The 19,468-nt window shown below is 40.4% G+C and overlaps 1 protein-coding gene across 2 annotated transcripts in view; it reads right to left on the reverse strand.

The window, feature by feature from the left end:
- The window catches only part of LOC309552066 (uncharacterized protein), a 126,820-nt gene that overhangs the window by 57,214 nt on the left and 50,138 nt on the right, over window positions 1-19,468 (reverse strand). Inside the window, exons 13-22 of one of the 2 annotated variants that reach the window (XM_082252834.1) lie at window positions 19,149-19,228; window positions 17,401-17,485; window positions 16,411-16,475; window positions 14,458-14,521; window positions 13,240-13,377; window positions 9,426-9,475; window positions 9,081-9,189; window positions 8,688-8,729; window positions 1,336-1,467; window positions 129-202 (exon numbers count right to left, since the gene is read on the reverse strand). In XM_082252834.1, the coding sequence (XP_082108960.1) occupies window positions 129-202; window positions 1,336-1,467; window positions 8,688-8,729; window positions 9,081-9,189; window positions 9,426-9,475; window positions 13,240-13,377; window positions 14,458-14,521; window positions 16,411-16,475; window positions 17,401-17,485; window positions 19,149-19,228 (839 nt within the window). Of the gene's footprint in view, window positions 1-128; window positions 203-1,335; window positions 1,468-8,687; window positions 8,730-9,080; window positions 9,190-9,425; window positions 9,476-13,239; window positions 13,381-14,457; window positions 14,522-16,410; window positions 16,476-17,400; window positions 17,486-19,148; window positions 19,229-19,468 lie in introns of both variants that reach the window. The other variant, XM_082252833.1, reaches the window with a different exon arrangement.

Raw genomic sequence — 19,468 nt, forward strand, 5'->3', positions numbered from 1 at the left:
TCGGTTAGCTGAAATATATTCATTTTTGATTTTGGGTTTATTACTGATTTTAATTTAAAGATTTAGAATCTTGCATAAGCTAAATTGGAACTCGTTCTCTTTAAATTACAAATATCTGAGCAACTTACTTTTCCTCCATTTGTTTCTGTAGGGAGGTGACAAGCTGCTCCAGTCTGACCCTCTCGGTGCTGCATTCTGTGTACTATGAAGAGAAAGAGAGCACAGGGTCATCATTTACCTAGAAAATCTCCTTTCCAGACAGATATTTAATTAAATGTATATGACAGATTTTTTATTGATTTTATTGATTAAAGTGGAACGTTAGTCAGAAAATTAGGTACTTCTAGATCACTTTAGGCCGGCCCTTTTTGCAGGTATTGCTATGTAAAACAAAAAAAAAATAGGAGCCTATACTATATAAAATTCAGCAATACACTGTCTCACCCTAATCTGCGCATGCTCAGTTGCTCTCTTTTTTTTGGCACTGTGCCTAAAATCAGAGTTACTAGAGGCTGATCTTCTGATAGCCTAAAGATTTTCTGCTGCTTAAGGGCTCTGGGCTTCAGCAAAATTGCAGCCACCAGCAAGAAGAAATGGGAGTAATGCTGGAGGCAATTTACAGCACACAATTTTCATAATTTTCATTCATTGGAATGTATGTTCCTTGCTAAAGAACAATATTTATTCTAATGGTATTATGGGCAAAGTTCCACTTTATTGAGATCTTGATAACTCATTCACTTTTTTTTTTTGGAATTTTTTTTTTTATTAAAGTTTGAAATATAATATAAACATGACACTTGTAAAGTGACAACACAAAAAAATAAAATAAAGAGAAAGAAAAAAGCCATAAAGAGTCATTCAACAGCACAAGTGGCCAGCATGGCCCTGACTAACATTAGAGGACTATCTCAGGAGAAAAGCCAGCTATAGTTCCACATAAAGAATAATTTTCTTTTCATAATAGTATTATATGTATCCGGTTGACATCTAGATATACAATCAGCTCTGCACAGATAAATCCCACATGTAATACTGTATGATATTTATCCTCACTCAAAATGTTCTATTCACTTTCATGCTTTCCTAGCTTACTATGAGTACAAAATTATTTTTACATTTAGTTAATACAATTTTGCTCAAACAAAACATGTGTTTCTGGTTTGTGCCAACTGATGGGGTATTCTATAAAACCCTAAATATACCTATGGTCAGTCAACAGTCCTCCTTAAGATTTTCTGACCACGCTAAATTGGTAAGATGTAAAACCTGATGTTTCATTGTCCTCAAATCACTTATCAGCCTAATAATTAGTGTGTATTTTTATTTTCATACCTGGTCCCTAGCAGATTCCAGTTCTTGATACTGCTCTTCCAGTTCTGTGTCCTTTGACTTTAACATATCCCAAACCTTCTGTAGCTCTTCTTTAACCATAACTAATTCAGAATCCACTTCTTCCAAGGACATCTGAACAAATCACAGTCAAAGATCAACAACATTGCCTAGATAAGAACGTTTTTACTTAATCCACAAACAAGTAAAACTGACATACTGTATATGGAAACAGCAAAGCAGAACATTAAACAAAGTTATATAGATAGTCTTCTGACTGCTAAAATATATTTTGTTCTAATAACTCACATATAGTACATACGTGTATCTTTTGATCATTATGTATCTTATTGTGAATCATAGCAGTAAACCTTTTTTTGAAATCACCGTCGACTACAGGATGTGTAGAATATGTCCAACCCAGTAGGTTGATCTGCTGTCCAATGCTAGGGTCTAAGAGTTATCATTCCCATCAACTTCTGTATTATTTCAGTTTCTGATTAACTCCCAACCTGGGCAAAGAGCCATATATTCCAGAACAAATGGCTTATGTATACAGGGCACTATATATAGAAAAGTCCTGCATATCACGATGATATAATGTTCCAATGTAAAAAGTTTCCATGTGGAATTTGTACAAATTTCCTCCTTTAGCTGACATGGCATGTAGGATGAAAAGACAATAAATCCGGGCTTGGATTATTTTTGAGGGAAATGCCACAAACCCATTTGTATGGTTAAAGTGTTACTGAACCCAGGACCCTGCATTCGCTATATCTGGTCTCCCACAGTACACAGAACATTGAAATACAATTATTTTAATAAATATAAACTGCTAAACACTTTTCCCTTTTGTTCATCGACGGACACAGCGCTCCATAAATCATAACTGGTGGGTTATATTGCCTCCTACAGGAGTAGGACTAGGCAGAACAAAAAACACCTGGCTATGCCCATGGACTACACCCTCAGCTGGTATATAACCCCCCCTCTCTGCTTAAGGTAATCAGTTTTAATCTGTCTAGTCAGGAGTAAGGACCTAGGTTCCCGACTGGGATCTATGGTCCTAGCAATTTTCTCCTTCCTTACATCTTTTTTGTTTTTCTCTCAGGAGATCTACAATCAACTGCTGGGCTAGGTGACGGGCTGGATAATCTAGATCCAGTGGTCCACCCAGCCCAGCCAGCAAGCGCGTGCAGACCACAGCTACACACTGGATTAGTCCTCCCTCTCCCCTTTTGGTGGTTTTCTTTGGGGTGGATGCTGGTAACCTCCAGGGATGGCTGGACCTGCCTGCAGGTTCCCTCCTCCCATCCTTAAATCCCTCACTGAACTGGGCTTCCCCCACTCCCATTCCCCCCATGTCTGGACCTAGATTCTGGTGGGGGTCCCAGGGCAGAGAATGCAGCAGAGACCCCTGGGGTCTCCCCCACTATCCACACTCTGTAAGGGTCCTGGGATAGCGTGTGTCCCGCCCTGGTAGTCTGGAGGGGTCCCAGTGTAGGAGACCCCTAGGTGCATGCCCTGCTGTTTGCAGTGGAGGAATAGTGCAGGAGGGTTCCAGTGCAGAGACCGGTGCAGAGTGCACAGCAGAGTCTCCCCTAAACATGTGTCCTACCTTCAGGAGGGTGTCCCCTTGCAGTGGGTGCAGCGTTGCAGAGGGTGCAGGAAAGATCCTGGCAGCATGCTTCAGTGTTTGTAGCTGATGGTGGCGGCCATCACCTGTAGCCAGGTGATTTCATGGGGGCCATTTTCCCTTAGTCTGGGAGATGCTGGAGACAACTGAATCTTCATGGGGATACTGAAGCTCCTCCTCTTCCTCTTCCACCTTAGTTTCCTCTTCCTGTGCCCGGGACATATGAACAGGGATAGCGTCCATGATGATGCTGGGTTCAAATTCTCGGTGCTCCTCCGGTCAGTAGGGTGAGTCTTTGGGGGTCCCTATAATCTCTCTCTCTCTCTCTCTCTCTCTGCTGATTGGTACCCTGAGCCTTGAGGGGATCCTTTAGTGGTGCTAAAAGATTTTTTTTACTGTGATGTCTTCCTTACTTTATGGAGCCTTAGGCCTCAGGGTCACATCTCCCCCACTGACCCCCTTATGGAGGTGGCAGGTCCCTCAGAACCCTAGCTTCCCATGGTTGCACTGACGGTGGTCCTGCAGTCCTTAGTGTCCCGGGTTTAAGTGGCGAGTGGGCAAAGGCCCAGGAGGAAGCATTCCCCGCCTTCCCTTGCTCAGGCTGTTTCATCTGATTCTAAACCGATGCCGCCGTGGATGTGGCCTGTCCAGGGGGACTTAATAACACACCCCCTGATCCATCCGATAGTGAAGATGATTCCTCCATGGTCGCGGCAGCAAATGAAAAAGTGCTGGTAGACGCAGTTATCACTGCAGTGCGTGAGACTTTAAAAATGGAGGATGTGGCTGATGTAGCCACAAATGTGGCTTTGTCGTTTGGTGCGCACAAGTCGCATCGTACTCCAAAGGCGTTTCCTTATGTGCCTTATTTTGACAGGTTTTCCTGTAAGGAATGGGAACAACCAAAATTACCCTATGAGGTCCCCAAACGCTTTGCTGTACGTTACCCTTTTGAGGGGCCCCTTTTAAAAAAAGTAGATTAGTCCACCAGTGGTGGACCCTCCTGTTTCCAGGTTGAATAAAGCAACCATGATCCCAGTAGAGGAATCCCTGTCCTTTAAGGACCCGGCTGACAAGAAAGCGGAGGCTGTGACACGCAGCTTGTTTACTATGGCTGGTTCGGCATTGCGGCCAGGCTTTGCCTCAGCCCTGGTGTCTCAGACCCTAACTGAATGGGCTAAGTTTTTGCACCAGGGCCTGGGGGGGTGAGCAGGTCCCCGCTGCTTATGTTAATTTAGCAGACCAGTTGGTCCATGGGCTGCAGTTTATTTGTGATGCAGCTTTGGATACAGCTCCTGTGCTGTCCAAGCTTTCTGTTTCAGCGGTGGTGATTAGGCGCATACTGTGGCTTAAGAATTGGTTCCTAGAACAAGCCTCTAAGAAAGCTCTTTTTGATCTGCCCTTTCAAGGCGATCACTTGTTTGGGGCTACCCTGGATGATATAATTAAGGGTATCAGGGGGGGAAGAGTACCTTCCTGCCACAGTCAAGGAAAGGGAAGGAGCCTTGCTGCAGATTGCGGCCCTCCTTCTCAGCCCATACAAAATTATTTTGTGCTTCTGGGACTGAGAATAAGGGAAATAGATATTTTAAATCTTCCCCGGGAGGTTCCAAGCAACCTTGGTCTGGTAAGACTAGAGCTGGCTTCCCCAGACCAGCAGACAAGACTCCTTCAGCATAAAGGTCTGCCCTCACACATTATTGGGGTGGGGAGACATCTTCGCTGGTTTCTGGCCCCTGGGACTTCTTTGGTGAGCGTCAAGGAGATCTGCGAAATGTTTCTTTTGGGGGTACCCAGAAAGGGGGGGAAAAGTTGTCCTTTTCAGGTTTTTTTAGGTCCTGAGTCTCCTTGTGAGGATTTAATTCCTGCAAAGGTTCAGGTGATGTCTTAACTACCTACGGTCTCCCCTATCCCTGTCCAGGGAATTGATTTACCTAGTTCTGATTCTATTTCTCCGTGAAGACGTCACAATGACGAAATTAGTTGGGCGGGACTAGGACGTTGGCAGACACTGGGCATGTCAATCTCTATCTGACGGCTAGGGACGCAGCAGCCGGAGACGGATTATTTACACAAGTTTTAGCTATATTGTCTCTACGAAACTGTACCTATGCCATATTCCTTAGTGTTGGGATGACACTTATCAAATGTGAGTTACATTTTATTTAATAAAAGTCTTTTATATCATACGGAATCGCGCTATGTTGGCTTTTTACTTTCTCCTGCACATATGATATACCCCTGTCTGAGGTTATATGGATGTCTGTCTGAGGAGGATTCAGTGAATTAGAACATCAACTTGTACATTCTAAATAGCTTTACTGCTGGTTTATAACCTTACCAGCTACTCCATCTGGTGAGTTAGTTTAGGGAGACTGGTGGAAGCAGCACAAAGGGTGCTTCACGGCGCACATTGTTTTTGAAGAGTAATCAGAGCTGACACTTTCTGCACATTTTTTCTGTTGCACCTTATTGGACTCTTTCTTGGGACTTTTTTTTACTAATGATCTGAAATGTTATATTTATGATTTTAATTTATGATTTAGCATCCATGCACTGTTATTACTTTTTTCAGCACATTTGCATTAGTATTTATGGATTGTTATTAATTTTTTTCAGTGTATTTATATACTGTCACACAGTATTTTTTGAACTTGTTAGCACATATTAGAGTGCTATAAATCAGCATAGTTTGCACATTCCATTTAAGATAGGCATGTGTTGTCACAATACAGGATGATCACACACACACACATAAGATTTGTATATTTATTTATTTATGAAATCAGCCTTGTGCACTTTTGTATTTAATATTATTATTTAATTCCTACATTGATTAGGCACTTATCACTTTATAATATTGAAGTTTAGCACTTTTTGCGCCGATTTTTGTTTCTGATTCTATTCATGACCAGGATCATCCTTCCTCTGCACAAACTTCAGGGACCACCTGCCGTGATTCACCGACTGCTGTCACACAGATAGTTCTCTCCCATTTTGCATAAAGGTTCTTAGTCTGTTGGTATCCACCTTCAAGACAGTTCTGTTTGCACAGTCATACATGCAGCTTTTTAGCAGGTTCAGCTCCCCAGGAGGATACCGAGGTTCGTGACAAGATCATGGGGTCCTCTGACAGACGCCGCAGGCATCCAAGGGCCACGGTAAGGCTAGTATTATTCTCAGCTAAGGCTTCTTCCTCAGTTCCTGCGAGGAATCAAGAGCGAGGATCTTCCAATCATCCTGGTTGCCATAAATGTCCCTTGGGGGCTTCCTCTCAGAGAAGACCAGTTGTCCCAAGGGCTGATCTATCATCCTGCTTTACAGTCACTGGTTTTAATAGCTTAGCTGTTGAAAGCCAGGTACTGAGGAATAGAGGTCTGTCTGGATCAGTGATCCCTACTATAGTGAAGGCGAGGAAGTCATCTTCCAGCAAGATATACCATCGTATGTGAAAAGCGTACATTTCTTGGGGTGAATCAATTGGCGCTCATCCTCGATCCTTTTCTGTGGCTCGGATCTTAACCTTTCTTCCACAGGGCTTTGATCAGAAGTTGACCTTGAGCACCATCAAGGGCCGGGTGTCTGCCTTGGCAATCTTCTTCTAGCGACCCCTAGCCACGCACTCTTTAGTTCGTACCTTCATTCTGGGGGTTCGACTTGTGGTTCCACCTGTATGGTCTCTTTTGCCGCCATGGGATTTAAATGTTGTGTTTTCGGTTCGCCAGAAACCTACATTTGAGAATATTCCAGGAATTGCCTTGCCTACTTTATCCCAGAAAGTGACATTCTTGGTGGCTATTACCTCGGCCCACAGGGTATTGGAACTGGTGGCATTATCCTGTTGCAGTCCCTATTTAGTGGTCCATAGGGATAAAGTGGTTCTTCGTCCCTGTTCATCAATCCTGCCCAAAGTTGTCTCTGACTTCCATTTGAATGAGGACATTGTGTTGCCTTCCTTGTGTCTCAAGCCGGCTCATCCCAAGGAATTTGCTTTGCATACCTTGGATGTGGTTCATGCAATTCAGGTGTATCTGGCAGTTACTGAGTCTTTTCGGAGGTCAGACTCGCTTTTTGTGGTTACGGACGAACCAAGAATAGGGTTGGCCGCTTCTTCGGCTATGATCTCCAGATGGATTAGACAGACAGTGACTAAGGCCTATTCAATTAAAGGTCGGGTTCCACCTTTCCCTGTCACGGCACATTCTACTCGGGCGCTGAGTGCTTCTTGGGCCTTCTGTCATCAGGCTTCAATATCGCAAGTTTGCAAGGTCAGCATTAAGGTCTGCCCTCACACGTTATTGGGGTGGGGAGACATCTTCGCTGGTTTCCGGCCCCTGGGACTTCTTTGGCGAGCATCAAGGAGATCTTGGTCGTCCATGCATACCTTCACAAAATTCTATTAGGTAGATACTTTGGCATCTGTGGATGCTTCTTTTGGCTGCCAAGTTTTGCAGGCTGCTGTTTAAAAGAGGCTGTTCCTTCTTGAGGAGTGTTTTTTCTTTAAACCTTTATTTTTCAGGCGGGGCTCCTGTTAAGGTTAAGACTCCTGTGTCCAGGTTAAGGGCTGTTATGTTTAGCCTTGGGTTATTTTCCCCACCCCTCATTTTCCTTTTGGCACTGCTTTTGAAAATCCCACTGGTTATAATGTATGGAGCGCTGTGTCAGTCGATGAACGAAAGAGAAAATGGGATTTTTGTACTTATCGTAAAATCCATTTCTATGAGTTCATCGACAGACAAAGCACCCACCTCTCTTTGGAGTTCTGATACTTATAATACTGCTTGCTACAAAACTGATTACCTAGCGAAGAGTGAGGGGTTTTACTACTCCTGGAGAAGGCAATATAACCCACTAGTTATGATTCATGGAGCGCTGTGTCCATCGATGAACTAAGAGAAATGGATTTTACGGTAAGTACAAAAATCCAATTTTTCTCATCAGCAGTATATAACAGTCTTGTGACTTCTATCTGGTTACAGCTTGTAGGAGGAGTTTTCATTCTGCACTGACTGTCCTATCAGGATGCAGGACCCCGACCCTCTATCTGGACAGCGCTGATCACATGCACCCTCCCAAGAAAAAAAAAACTCTCTAGCAATACACACCAGACTGAGCATGTGAAGTCTGTCTCCTGACTCTGTAATATCCGGAAATATATGGGGGGCAGTGGAAGGAGGAAAGGATCAAACAGCCTTTTTACACAATGCAGAGGATTAACCCCTTAGGTTCCACAGTGAGTATAACAAGCATGCTTTACTGCATATACAGACTGATTTGACTGGTGTGGGTTTAGTAACACTTTAAATGTAAATATCATAGCTGATTAATATATTGAGGGCCCTTTCACACATACAGACCATTCATTTCATCGGTTCAGTCTCAGCCACGTTTTTTCGTTATCAGTTTTTTCAGTCAACATCAGTTTCACATCAGTTTTTCATCCTGTGAGATCCGTTTTTTCATCCGTTGTCATCTGTTTTTCATCCGATCTGTTTTTTTAAGGGATGAAAAATAGGGCTTTCATCCATTCAAAAAACAGATGTTTATGAAAGCGGATGTAAATAAATGATCATCCATTGTCATCTGTTTTTCCATAGGAATGCATTGATGTCTGTTTTTCATCCGTCAATGAATGGATGAAAACTGACGAATGGTCTGTTATGTGTGAAAGGAGCCAAAGGCAAAACGATTTGCTTCATTGTTTTTGCTACACATTCACCTTGATGTCTCCAGGCTTCTTACATTTCAGATCTTCCAACTCCTGAATGTAGGTAGAGATCATATGTTTAGTAATAATTGTAGTTATAAGTAGACATTTTCAGAAAACGAATAGTTAAATTAAATTATTAATACATTTAAAAAGAAATACAAGTAGCAATTACAATATTAAAGATTTACAAATGAATTATGTCAATAAAGCTTCTTTCTCTTGAGAAAAAAAAAAAAAGCATAGTTAATCATGTAAAATATAATAGTATTCTGAATAATATTCAAAACTAAATCTGAGCCTTAGACCCATAGAAGGTGCCCAGAAGAGCTACTTTTAGATTCCCCATATGAGCTATTTTACTTTTACATATTTTCAAAGTAAACTTTAATGGCTAGTTCCTACCTCTTTCAGGGTAAATATCAATTCATCTTTTTGCTTCTTTGTTTCTTTCTCCTTTTCCAGTTGCTGCTGTAAGTTCTGTATTTCTGCCCTGACATCACCCACACTCAACCTAAGAGATAGCACATCTTATTCACCATAGGCTATGTCTTCTCCAGATCCATCCAATTACATTTTCAGTGTCCATGTTAGTATAACTGGTTGCATAAGTGAACTTAAAAGTATAGCTTATATCATTACACTCTTTGACTTAAAAACCTTAACAAAGAGGATTCATTACGTAATAATACAGTAATAGTAATACCATTCAATGATTAATAATGTTTTACCAGTTACTTACGTACATACCTCTTTGAAAGATCAACAGAATTTGGGCTTCCCTCCCCACTAAGCCAATCCTAAGAAACAAATATATATTATATACATACAATATACACATAAATATATATTACATAACACATTATACCAATGATGAACAACAGCTTATGAAAGCAGCTGCATTTCTAAAGTATTTAGGTAAAGGACAGATTGTTTTTTTTTTTATCCAAAACTGTGACCATTCAAATACTGCCTACCTAAGCAGCATATTATTTTTTACTCTTTTTCCACTAATGTAAAAACATTAGTTTTGATTGTAAGTGTTAAAAAAGTGTACTTCCATTTTTTCTGCCAAACTGGGAAAACACCTACTGTTACATGTCCTCATTCACATAGCAAAACATAAAAAAAAGAAATTGCAGCTTTTCTGTTCTTTAGAGAACCCACCTCTTTTTTCCCCTCCCGTATTTGACCTCTATTACTATGACCTCATACCTGAGGTGTATCCTTGCATAATACTTTTACCCTCTACTTGTCCTACTCCTACCTTATCCCCCCCCTCCCTTTGCCTCTTTCTCCCATGTTTTCACACTAATCCCAAGAACAGCATCTACTGTATCCCCTGCATTAAGATGTCAATTCTTTTACTTACCTCTCTTAACATAAAGGCACTACTGGTGTGCCATGCTACTTCACTATCTCCACAGTCTGAAAGCCCACTTCGTTTTCCTGCAGGAAACCCACTTCTGCTTGGACATGATCCCTAACTTGACAGATAGGAATTACCCTCTGGCCTACCATGGGACCTTAGCTGGCACCAGATCTAAAGGTGTGAGCACTGAGATCTCCAAATATGTCTTTTGGAAATTTCAGGAGCAGTGGTGTGATGGAGAGGGCAGAAGGTTATTTGCAAAATGTCGCATAGCCTCCCAACAGGTCACCTTAGCCATAGTTTATGCCCCCAATACAGATCAGGCCTCCTTCCTGACCCACATGCTAGAGCACCTATAGGAGTTCACTGAGGTGATTCTCATTTTATAGGGAGATTTTAATTTTATCCTTAAGCCGTTGTTCGACACATCTCAACACTCTTCCCTTCTATTCCACTCTAACACCTCTTCCACCAGTTTTTGCTTTGTGATGTATGGAGGATCCATCATACCTCCACTAGGTACTACACATTGTATTCTCACATACATCAACTTCTTATCAGTGAAACACAGGGATTTGACCCTCCTCCCTTATTCATCCAATAATAATTTCACAATCTCTGAACATGCCCCGTTTTCGCTGGGACTCCAGCTCCCTTTGGCACATGCTAGCAAGAGACACTGGTGTCTAAAGTTCTCTTATTACTGCATACTTTGACAAAAACATGACACAAACCTTTTATTAGAGGTATATTGATAAGCCATGGTTCTAAACTGAAGAAAGCTAAAGCAGTTCAGATACTGTACATAATCTTTTACCCGATATTTTAAATGCTCAAACTCCCTCACAGACGTATGGGTTTAGAAGTGGTAGGAATTAGATTGCAGTGGACCAGAGATTCCATCAGAACTTTGTATATAGGAAAAGCGAAAGCCACCTTGACAGAATGCCATTGCACGTTTTTTGAACTTTTAAATTTTCCCCATTCCAGCCAGGCATTCTTCTGACATGGTTTGACTTGATCAGATTCACTCCTATATTTCTACCTAAGGTCTCCCTAAATTGACACTGGAGTTCAGACCCAACTAAAAGGCCACCTAACTACTGAAGAACTTGCAGAGGCTATCTTGGATGCTAAGACAAATTCAGTACTTCAGTACTACAGGATCATATACTGTAGCTAAAACCTAATTGTTCACATTTATTTCACTTAAACCAGAAAGTCCCCTTCTCTTAGATATACTGGGTCCTAATGTCACTGTCCTCCTAATAGAAGGCAAGCATCCTAACATATGCTCCAGCTACAGGCCAATCTCTCTTTTGACCTAAAACCTTACTCTAAACTTTTATTCTGGCATCCTGGCTCTTTCCCCATTTCCTGTGATTAATACATCCAGTCCAGGTGGGTTTCATATCATCTAGGGAAGCTTGGAAAAACACTACAAAAGCCCTATTATCCACTTGGCTCGGTCAAGGAGCCTTCACCTCACACTGGTGTCTTCTGATGTGGAGAAGGTCTTTATCTGAGTCGAATAGACCTTTATGGAGGAGGGCCTCAAACATTATGTTGTCCTGTATCATGGCTCTGTATTCTCTCCCATCTGCCTGTGTCAAGGCAGTTGCCATTCCTTCAGACTCGTTTTTCAAAAACAATGGACCCCACCAAGGGTGCCCCCTCTCACTGTTAATCCTAGTTCTTATGCTCAAACCATTCTTGTGTAAAATCAGGGCAAATGTTGACATTGAAGGATAGGTCAAAAGCATCATAAAGTTGCAGCATATGCAGATGACCTGCTCTTGTTTTTATCATTAGATCCAGAGTATTCCTTCCCACTCTCATTAAGGAACTCCAAACTTACAGCATATCAAATATAAATACCAGAAATCAGAGGTGCTAAACTCTTGGACTCTAGGATCAGGTGCCTTTGAGAAGCCTCGGCACTTTTGCCATTAAATACATAGGGATATTCTTTACAGGGAATTCTTCATACCTTTTCATCTTACATTTTCCAAAAAAAAAAAGAATATGTCAATTGTTGGTCATTGTGAACTTTTCCCTGAATCAGACGATGCAATTTTATTAAAATGAACATGCTCCCCAGGATTGTTTATTTACTCCAGGCCCTCCAATCATGATTTCTAATAAGGGTCAGAATCAGCATTCTGTGTTATTAAAAGTACAGAGCAAGACTTCTGTTGATGGTGGTTGTTTTAGTGTAAATTTAAATTTACAGAAGAATACATCTATCGCCTGGTGCTCTCCTGAATCCAGGACACCTCAAGCTATGTAGATGTACCCTCCCAATATCTGTGAGGTTTGGACCCCATGTTTCCTAACACCCCCATTCCTTGCTTATCTCCCCCATTTATGTTACACAAGCCTCCCCCCCCCCTCCCCACCTTGTTTGCTTTTCTTCCAATTATCCTAACAAAGCCTTTCTCAGCTGGGGTGCTGCAGCTTCCTGTGGCACTGTCTGAGTTTATCAGGGGTGCTGCGGCATCCTAGTTGAGAAATTGTTCTGCACAATACAGTTTGCTTTCACTCTGCTGACGATTTGCAGATCTGCTGTTCTTAGCCTTGTATAGTATATTGTTTATGTGTGTGTGTGTGCACAGTATGTAGGTGTATGTGTGCTTGGGTGTATGCGTGTGCATATGCATATGTATGTTTGTGTACTTTGTTTGTATGTATGTGGGTGTATGTATGTATGTGTGTATGTACTGTATCTGTATATGGATGTATATACTGTATGTAAGGCATAAGGCCAATGTGGTTCGTATATTTAAAAAAGGCATCAAAGTGACTACACCCATTCATTGTGCACTGCACATTGCACTGCACTCATCAAGCGTGCACTGCACATCGTGCTGCACCCATACAGTGCGCACTGAACATCTCACTACAACCATCCAGTGTGCTCTACACCCATACGGTGCACACAGCATGTAACACTGCACCCACCCAGTGCACATCCCTCTATGCCCATCCAGTGAGCACTGCATGTTGCATTGCACCCACCCAGTGCACAATGCACGTCACACTGCACCCATCCAGTGCACTTTATGCTGTTCCTATCCTGTGAATCCTAAAATGAATTCCCTACAAAGTGTAAATTATCAACATAGTGTACAATTCAAAGCTTCACTCTACTAAACATTTTGTGGATGTTGAATAAAGCTTTTGGATCTGTACCTGGCTTTTCCTTTCTTCTGACAGTTTGGACTCCAGTTCTCCTACTCTACTTTGTAGCAGCTCCCGACGGTTTCTCTCCAGTTCCAGCTGCTGCCTACAGGCATCTAGCTCAATTCGAAGAACCGATCCATTGTCACTCTGCTTAAATAGGTGAGTGGTACAGTACCATTACATTTCTTCATATTCTTACAAATATATCATTTAAACTCAAGAAAGACATTTCAGGTTGCAATTGCATGTTACCTAAATTTTGATGAACATTGTCCAATCTTGCCAAAAGTGCTAGGTGACAAGAAAGATCTTAAGGCCCTTACACACGACCAGAATATTGTACAAAAAATTGATAATCTGATCACTAGTGCACAGCTTTCGCGCGAAACTATCCGAAGGGACAAATATGAAAATGTTTCTCGTACAATACCAGATTGTACAATTGTCATTTGAAAATACAATACAAATAAATTACATCACTTCTGAATTTTTATTCTAACATAAAATAATTTCCATACTTAAGTATCCTATTGATTTTCGATATGGAGGTTAGCATGCAAAAAAAAAAAACGGACGTTCATTCCTCTGATAATCTCATTGTGTCTACCAGGCTTAGATGGACCATAGAAGTCTACATATATTATAAGAATATCAGTCTCTGGAGGAAAGGTTGTAACTAAAGCCTAGTACACACGATCCGAAATGTCAGACGGCATTGGCCCGTTCAATAGAAACTGGCAGACATTCGGCACGTGTGTACTGGAGTTGGTCCGACAGAAGAGGCATGACAGAAAAAGGTCTGCCAATCAGCTCCCGATCAGCTCTTGATCAGCGCTCTCAGCCAATGGCTGAGAGGGCAGAACGGAGTGTTCTGGTTGGGGGGCAGTCCCCCTGTTAGAACACAATAGCACAGCAGGGGAGATACCTGTACAAAAATTTTTTTGTTCAGCCCTGCTGGGTTGAACGAAAAGAAACTACTAGTGTGTACTAGGCTTAAAGCCTTTGCATACAATGTTTTGTTTGTACTACATACATTTTATACTACATGCAACAAATCAACCCTTGAAGTAGTGCAGCCTCTGATTTACTCTTACTTCCTCCAGCTGTTTACACATCTTTCCATTACATGCACTCACTTTATGATTACATTGTCCTTTTGAATTAAATGTAGCGAATAATGTTAGCTTGATGTTAAAATGTAAAGCCATAAAGTATACAACAGCTTACCTTTAGTTTTCTCATTTCTAATTCTTTATCTGACTTTTCTCTCTCCAGTACTTTTATCTTGTCACTGTGGAAAAAATGTGACATAAGTTTTGCTATAACTTATTCATCTATAAACAGGTTCTACATTCCAAGACACAATCAGAAAATAAACATTTCAGGAGAGCAGACCTGGGTGTGTCAATTACAATACAGTGAGACTGGGCACTATTCATTGCCATGTTAACATACCATCTGCAATGTTTTACTAAAGTTATATATAGCTATTATTGTACTAAAAATGTAACATAATAACATTTTCAACAAAAAAGAGAAAAACATCATGGTATGAGAGTGACCGCAGATAATAATAATATTTGCTTGCCTTCATGATTTGAAGTGTTATGCAGTCAACCCTATACCATTCAAAGCAATTCCTGCCATGATAGGGCAAGAAAATTACAGGACCCATCATAAGAATCACTCACACGTTTTTGGATATTTTTCAAACAGAAATTCAGTTAGGGTGCTTTCACACGGACGTTCCTTATGTCCGTTTTTCACCGCATCCGTTTGCGGATGAAAAACGGACATAATGCATGCCAATGGGCTAACGGATGTCAGCGGATGTACATCCGCTGACATCCGTTTTTCGTCCGTTCCGTTAATGTCCGTTTTTTCGGATGGAGGAGAACCCTATTTTTTCATCAGTTTAATAAACGGAACGGATGCAAAACGGATGTCAGCGGATGACATCTGCTCACATCCGCTCCGCTCAGATCCGTTTTTTTTTTTTCCCCAAAAAATACAGTATTTACATGTAACCTTTGACCCAGATAGTGGTCTATTTGTCCAGGAAGTGACATCCACACCACACCCCAGTACATGAACAAGTACAGTTTTTAATCTGAAGTTGTGTCATCCACCACTGCAATGGCTCGAGACGTCTCCCATGAACGCTTAATCCAGCTCGTTCATGCCAGGCCTGGGCTATGGGATAAGAACTGCACAGAATACAGTGACAGAATAACCAAAAGTTGACTGTGTGATGAAATTTTCATTGAGGTCACACCAAACTGGTCTACAATGAATTCGAAGCAACGTCGCCTACGTGGTAAGTATAGCTGTTGGGGGGATGCGAGGGTGGGTTTATCATGCTGAGACTTGTAGTCCACCCATATGTCACAATTCGGTGGACTACAAGTCTCAGTATGCAAATAGAGACAGATTGGTGAAGTGTGAAGTTGGAGTACCTTATCTTCCACTATTAGCATGCTGAGACTTGTAGTCCACCCATATGTCACAATTCGGTGGACTACAAGTCTCAGTATGCAAATAGAGACAGATAGGTGAAGTATGAAGTTGGAGTACCTTATCTTCCACTATTAGCATGCTGAGACTTGTAGTCCACAATTCGGTGGACTACAAGTCTCAGTATGCAAATATTACTCTACTAAATTTTTTTGGCTGTGGTAAGAAATCATAAAACTCCATAGGTAACATAATAAAGGAGGCTATTTCCGATATAATCCTATAGTGTTATTTTAGTTACTTGGACCACCAGTGCACTATTATTTTTAATATACAGGATGTATATAGTGCCAACAGTTTGTGCAGCACTTTATGACAGTATTATGCTATACTACAGTGTGCTTAAGGTTACATATTATAAAATTCAATGAACACAATGTTATCTATAAAAATGTCCTCCCAACACCATCCAGCATACAGTAAGCACACATAGCACTGCAAACACTAGCAAGCAAAAAAAAAAAAAAAAAATTATATATATATATATATATATATATATATATATATATATATATATATATATATATATATATAAATATTTATATTATTCACACTTTGTATTAACTGTCCTGTCTCAAAATATTCAGTTTAGCAGAAAAATGGAAGTTTGCTTTAGCTGATATTCAGAATTACTCTAGACCAAAGTTGTTCCAAGTGTTTACTCACTGAGCTTGCTGGAGCTCTTTATACAAGTCTTTTAGTTGCGTTGTCATTCCTTCATTATTTTCATGCTGCAGAGGTAAATGTATAACTTAATTAGCAGAACAACTCTTTACCACTTATTTTTTTTTTTAAAAAATATACATTAAACAACCAAACAAAAATAGGGTAAAACTGCTGCATACATATCTTAAAGGAGAAGTACAGCCAAAGCTTGTTTGGCTGTACTTCTGTGGATCACAGGAGTGCAGTTTTTTCTGCACTCCTGTGACCCATTTCAGCAGACAGCGGGCTAGACGTCACAGAGCCAGTCCAGGCTCAGGCAAGATTGGGACAATGGAGCAAGCTGCTGAAAGCCTAAGCCAGCCACTCCTGTCCTCTCCATAGCCTAGCACTCCAGTGCGCACAGGGTGGGCAGAGCACAGAGTGGTGACTGACAGTAGCAGCTTTCTGCTCCGGGAGCTGTGAGAACCGAGTGATCTGTGGTGTTTGATCGCTTGGTTCTTAGTCTTAGAAGCGTCGGGGGACCGATGCTGGATTCACCTAGGTAAGGAAAAAACATAACCCCATACTTCCCTTTTAAGCTGCACACAGTACATAAATTCAAATACAACAGGTTCAACTAAGCAACAGGAATTCTAAGAACAGATTCTGATTTCTCTTCTTTTTCTCTTTCTCTTTCTCTCTATTTCTCATTAAAATATTTTTTATTAGGAATATACATACACAAAGGGGTTGGTTTACTAAAACTTGAGAGTGCAAAATCTGGTGGAGATCTTCTAACTTTAGCTTGTTCAATTAGGCTTTGACAAAAAAAACCCCTGGAAGCTGATTGGTTTTTATGCAGAGCTGCACAGATTTTGCACCCTCTAGTTTTAGTAAATCAACCCCATTGCATGTCTGTTTTCAAGACCTACTTCATCCTATCCTAATACAAAAGCATAGCATGCTGTTTCAAAGGGTCAAAAGTAAAAGAAAAGCTTATTTCCAACTTACTATTGAGTTTTGAAGGTGTTGTAGGTGACGGCTTTGTTCTACTTCTGTCATTTGCTGGGACAGCCTGTTGTTCTCCTCTTTTAATCTAAAAAAAAATTGAGATAGTGCATGTACAATTCAGAAAAATATAACACATAGTTCTGAACAGAAATAAAATATTTATTTTTAGATTTCTGACACTAATACTGTACTATTTGGGTTTTAATCACGTAAAATCGTGCAAACAAAATCGTGGCGAGATTGTCCTGCGAATTGTCAGTTGAAAATTTGCATTAAATCCCAAAATTGCGCCATGTTTGGGGTGCCATTTGAAGTGACGGGAATCGCATGGATGTCCCGTGATTTGCCATGATTCAAGATCGCGGCGATTCTGCCTGCGATCTGGAACGCCAAGATGTGAATGGAGCCTGAGTAAATCAACCCCTCAGAGTACTATTCTTAAATAGATAACAACTGATGACAACTAATGTTCTGTACAATTTATTTACCTTTATTGGTCTACTATAAAAAAAATACTGTGCACAAGTAGAATTCATACAAACTACAAAGGCGATGCTTTAGTGACCTAATACACATAAGATATTAGGTAATACAACAAGACAGTGATCCAAAGCAGAGGAACATATCAATAGCAAAGTGGTCCAAACGTACACAATTTTATAGTATGGATTTCTCAACTGTTTTTTTCAAATGTATACATGAACCGAAGTAGCTTTGTATTTTGGGAATAGCCATTGGGGTTGATTTACTAAAACTGTAACTATATATATTTTTTGTTGCAGGAGTCTGGAAAGCATTGCACCAGCGATCAGCAGGCTGATCAGCGGCTTCAGCACTGGGGAACATGTTACATGTTCCACCCTAAAATCGGGAACATGTAACATGTTCCCAAAGAATAACCTATCCTTTAAGCTTTGGGGAAAAAAACCTGGAAGCTGACCATGCAGAGCTGCACCAGATCTTGCATTCTCCAGTTTAAGTAACAAACCCCATAATATTTCCTAACATCTGGGCAGATCTGCCAAGCAGCTCCAAAAATATCAAGAAAAGAGGTTCTCCTAGTTACATAATATAATGGTTGACCAGGGCTCTTTGATGAAAGTTGGACCTAACCACTGTGAGTTGACTTGTTACTAGATGTCTCGCCCGGTTGGGCTCGACTGTGGGAATTTTAATAATTGGCTGTTCAGAGTCCCAACACGTTATTTTTACAATTACTCTATAAGCACCCTCTAAAACTGCTGTGTTGAAACACTTAATGAGCCTTCTTGATTTTTTTTTTTTTGTTCTCTATGTACTGGGCTGTTGGCCTTGTGTGATGTCCACTGTTTGTTACCTGTTTTTCACTTCCACTTTGAAAAACTAATAAAAAATAATTATTTAAAAGAAGATATATATATATATATATATATATATATATATATAAAAATGGTTGACAAATTGTGTCCATCAATTACCTTTATTTTATAAATAATGACAGTGTAAAATATGCGCGTTCTTTGTTAAATAATAGCTACTTTATACGTTACCATGATCAGATCTGATTTTGAATGAATGCTATTCAAAATGCGGAGGATTCACAATTATTCTCTCACAACGGTTTATACTTCAGGGCAGATAGATAATAAAATGCAGAAAAAATAGCCAACATGTAGAACAATGGAGTACTGTAGATTTTTTTTATAACAGTCAGTCACTTAAAAAAAAACAAATTTAGGTCTACTTGTTTGCAATTTTCTCTAACTAACCTGTTCACTGTTGCTTTAAGCTCTGACAACTCCTCTGTGTCAGCCTGAAGCATTTCACAGTCCTGCAGTAACTCTGTGTTCTAGACAGAAAACAGAATGAGAAACAATATAGAAAGTCACCATTCTGATTCAAAGTTTTCAGTACTGGATAAATATGGCAGGCAGGTGTTTTCAACCCTATTGCTTTCTTACTTTCTTACTTTCAAATGCGAAATTCATAGAACAACTTAATATTGTATAATCAGATATCCATTCAGTACAGTTTAGTAAATGACTAAAGTAAATATATGTAAAATAATGGAATGACTACTATATTGGAC

The sequence above is a fragment of the Pelophylax lessonae genome, assembly GCF_965119305.1.
Source record: "Pelophylax lessonae genome assembly, chromosome: 4".
Taxonomy (NCBI): Eukaryota; Metazoa; Chordata; class Amphibia; order Anura; family Ranidae; genus Pelophylax; species Pelophylax lessonae.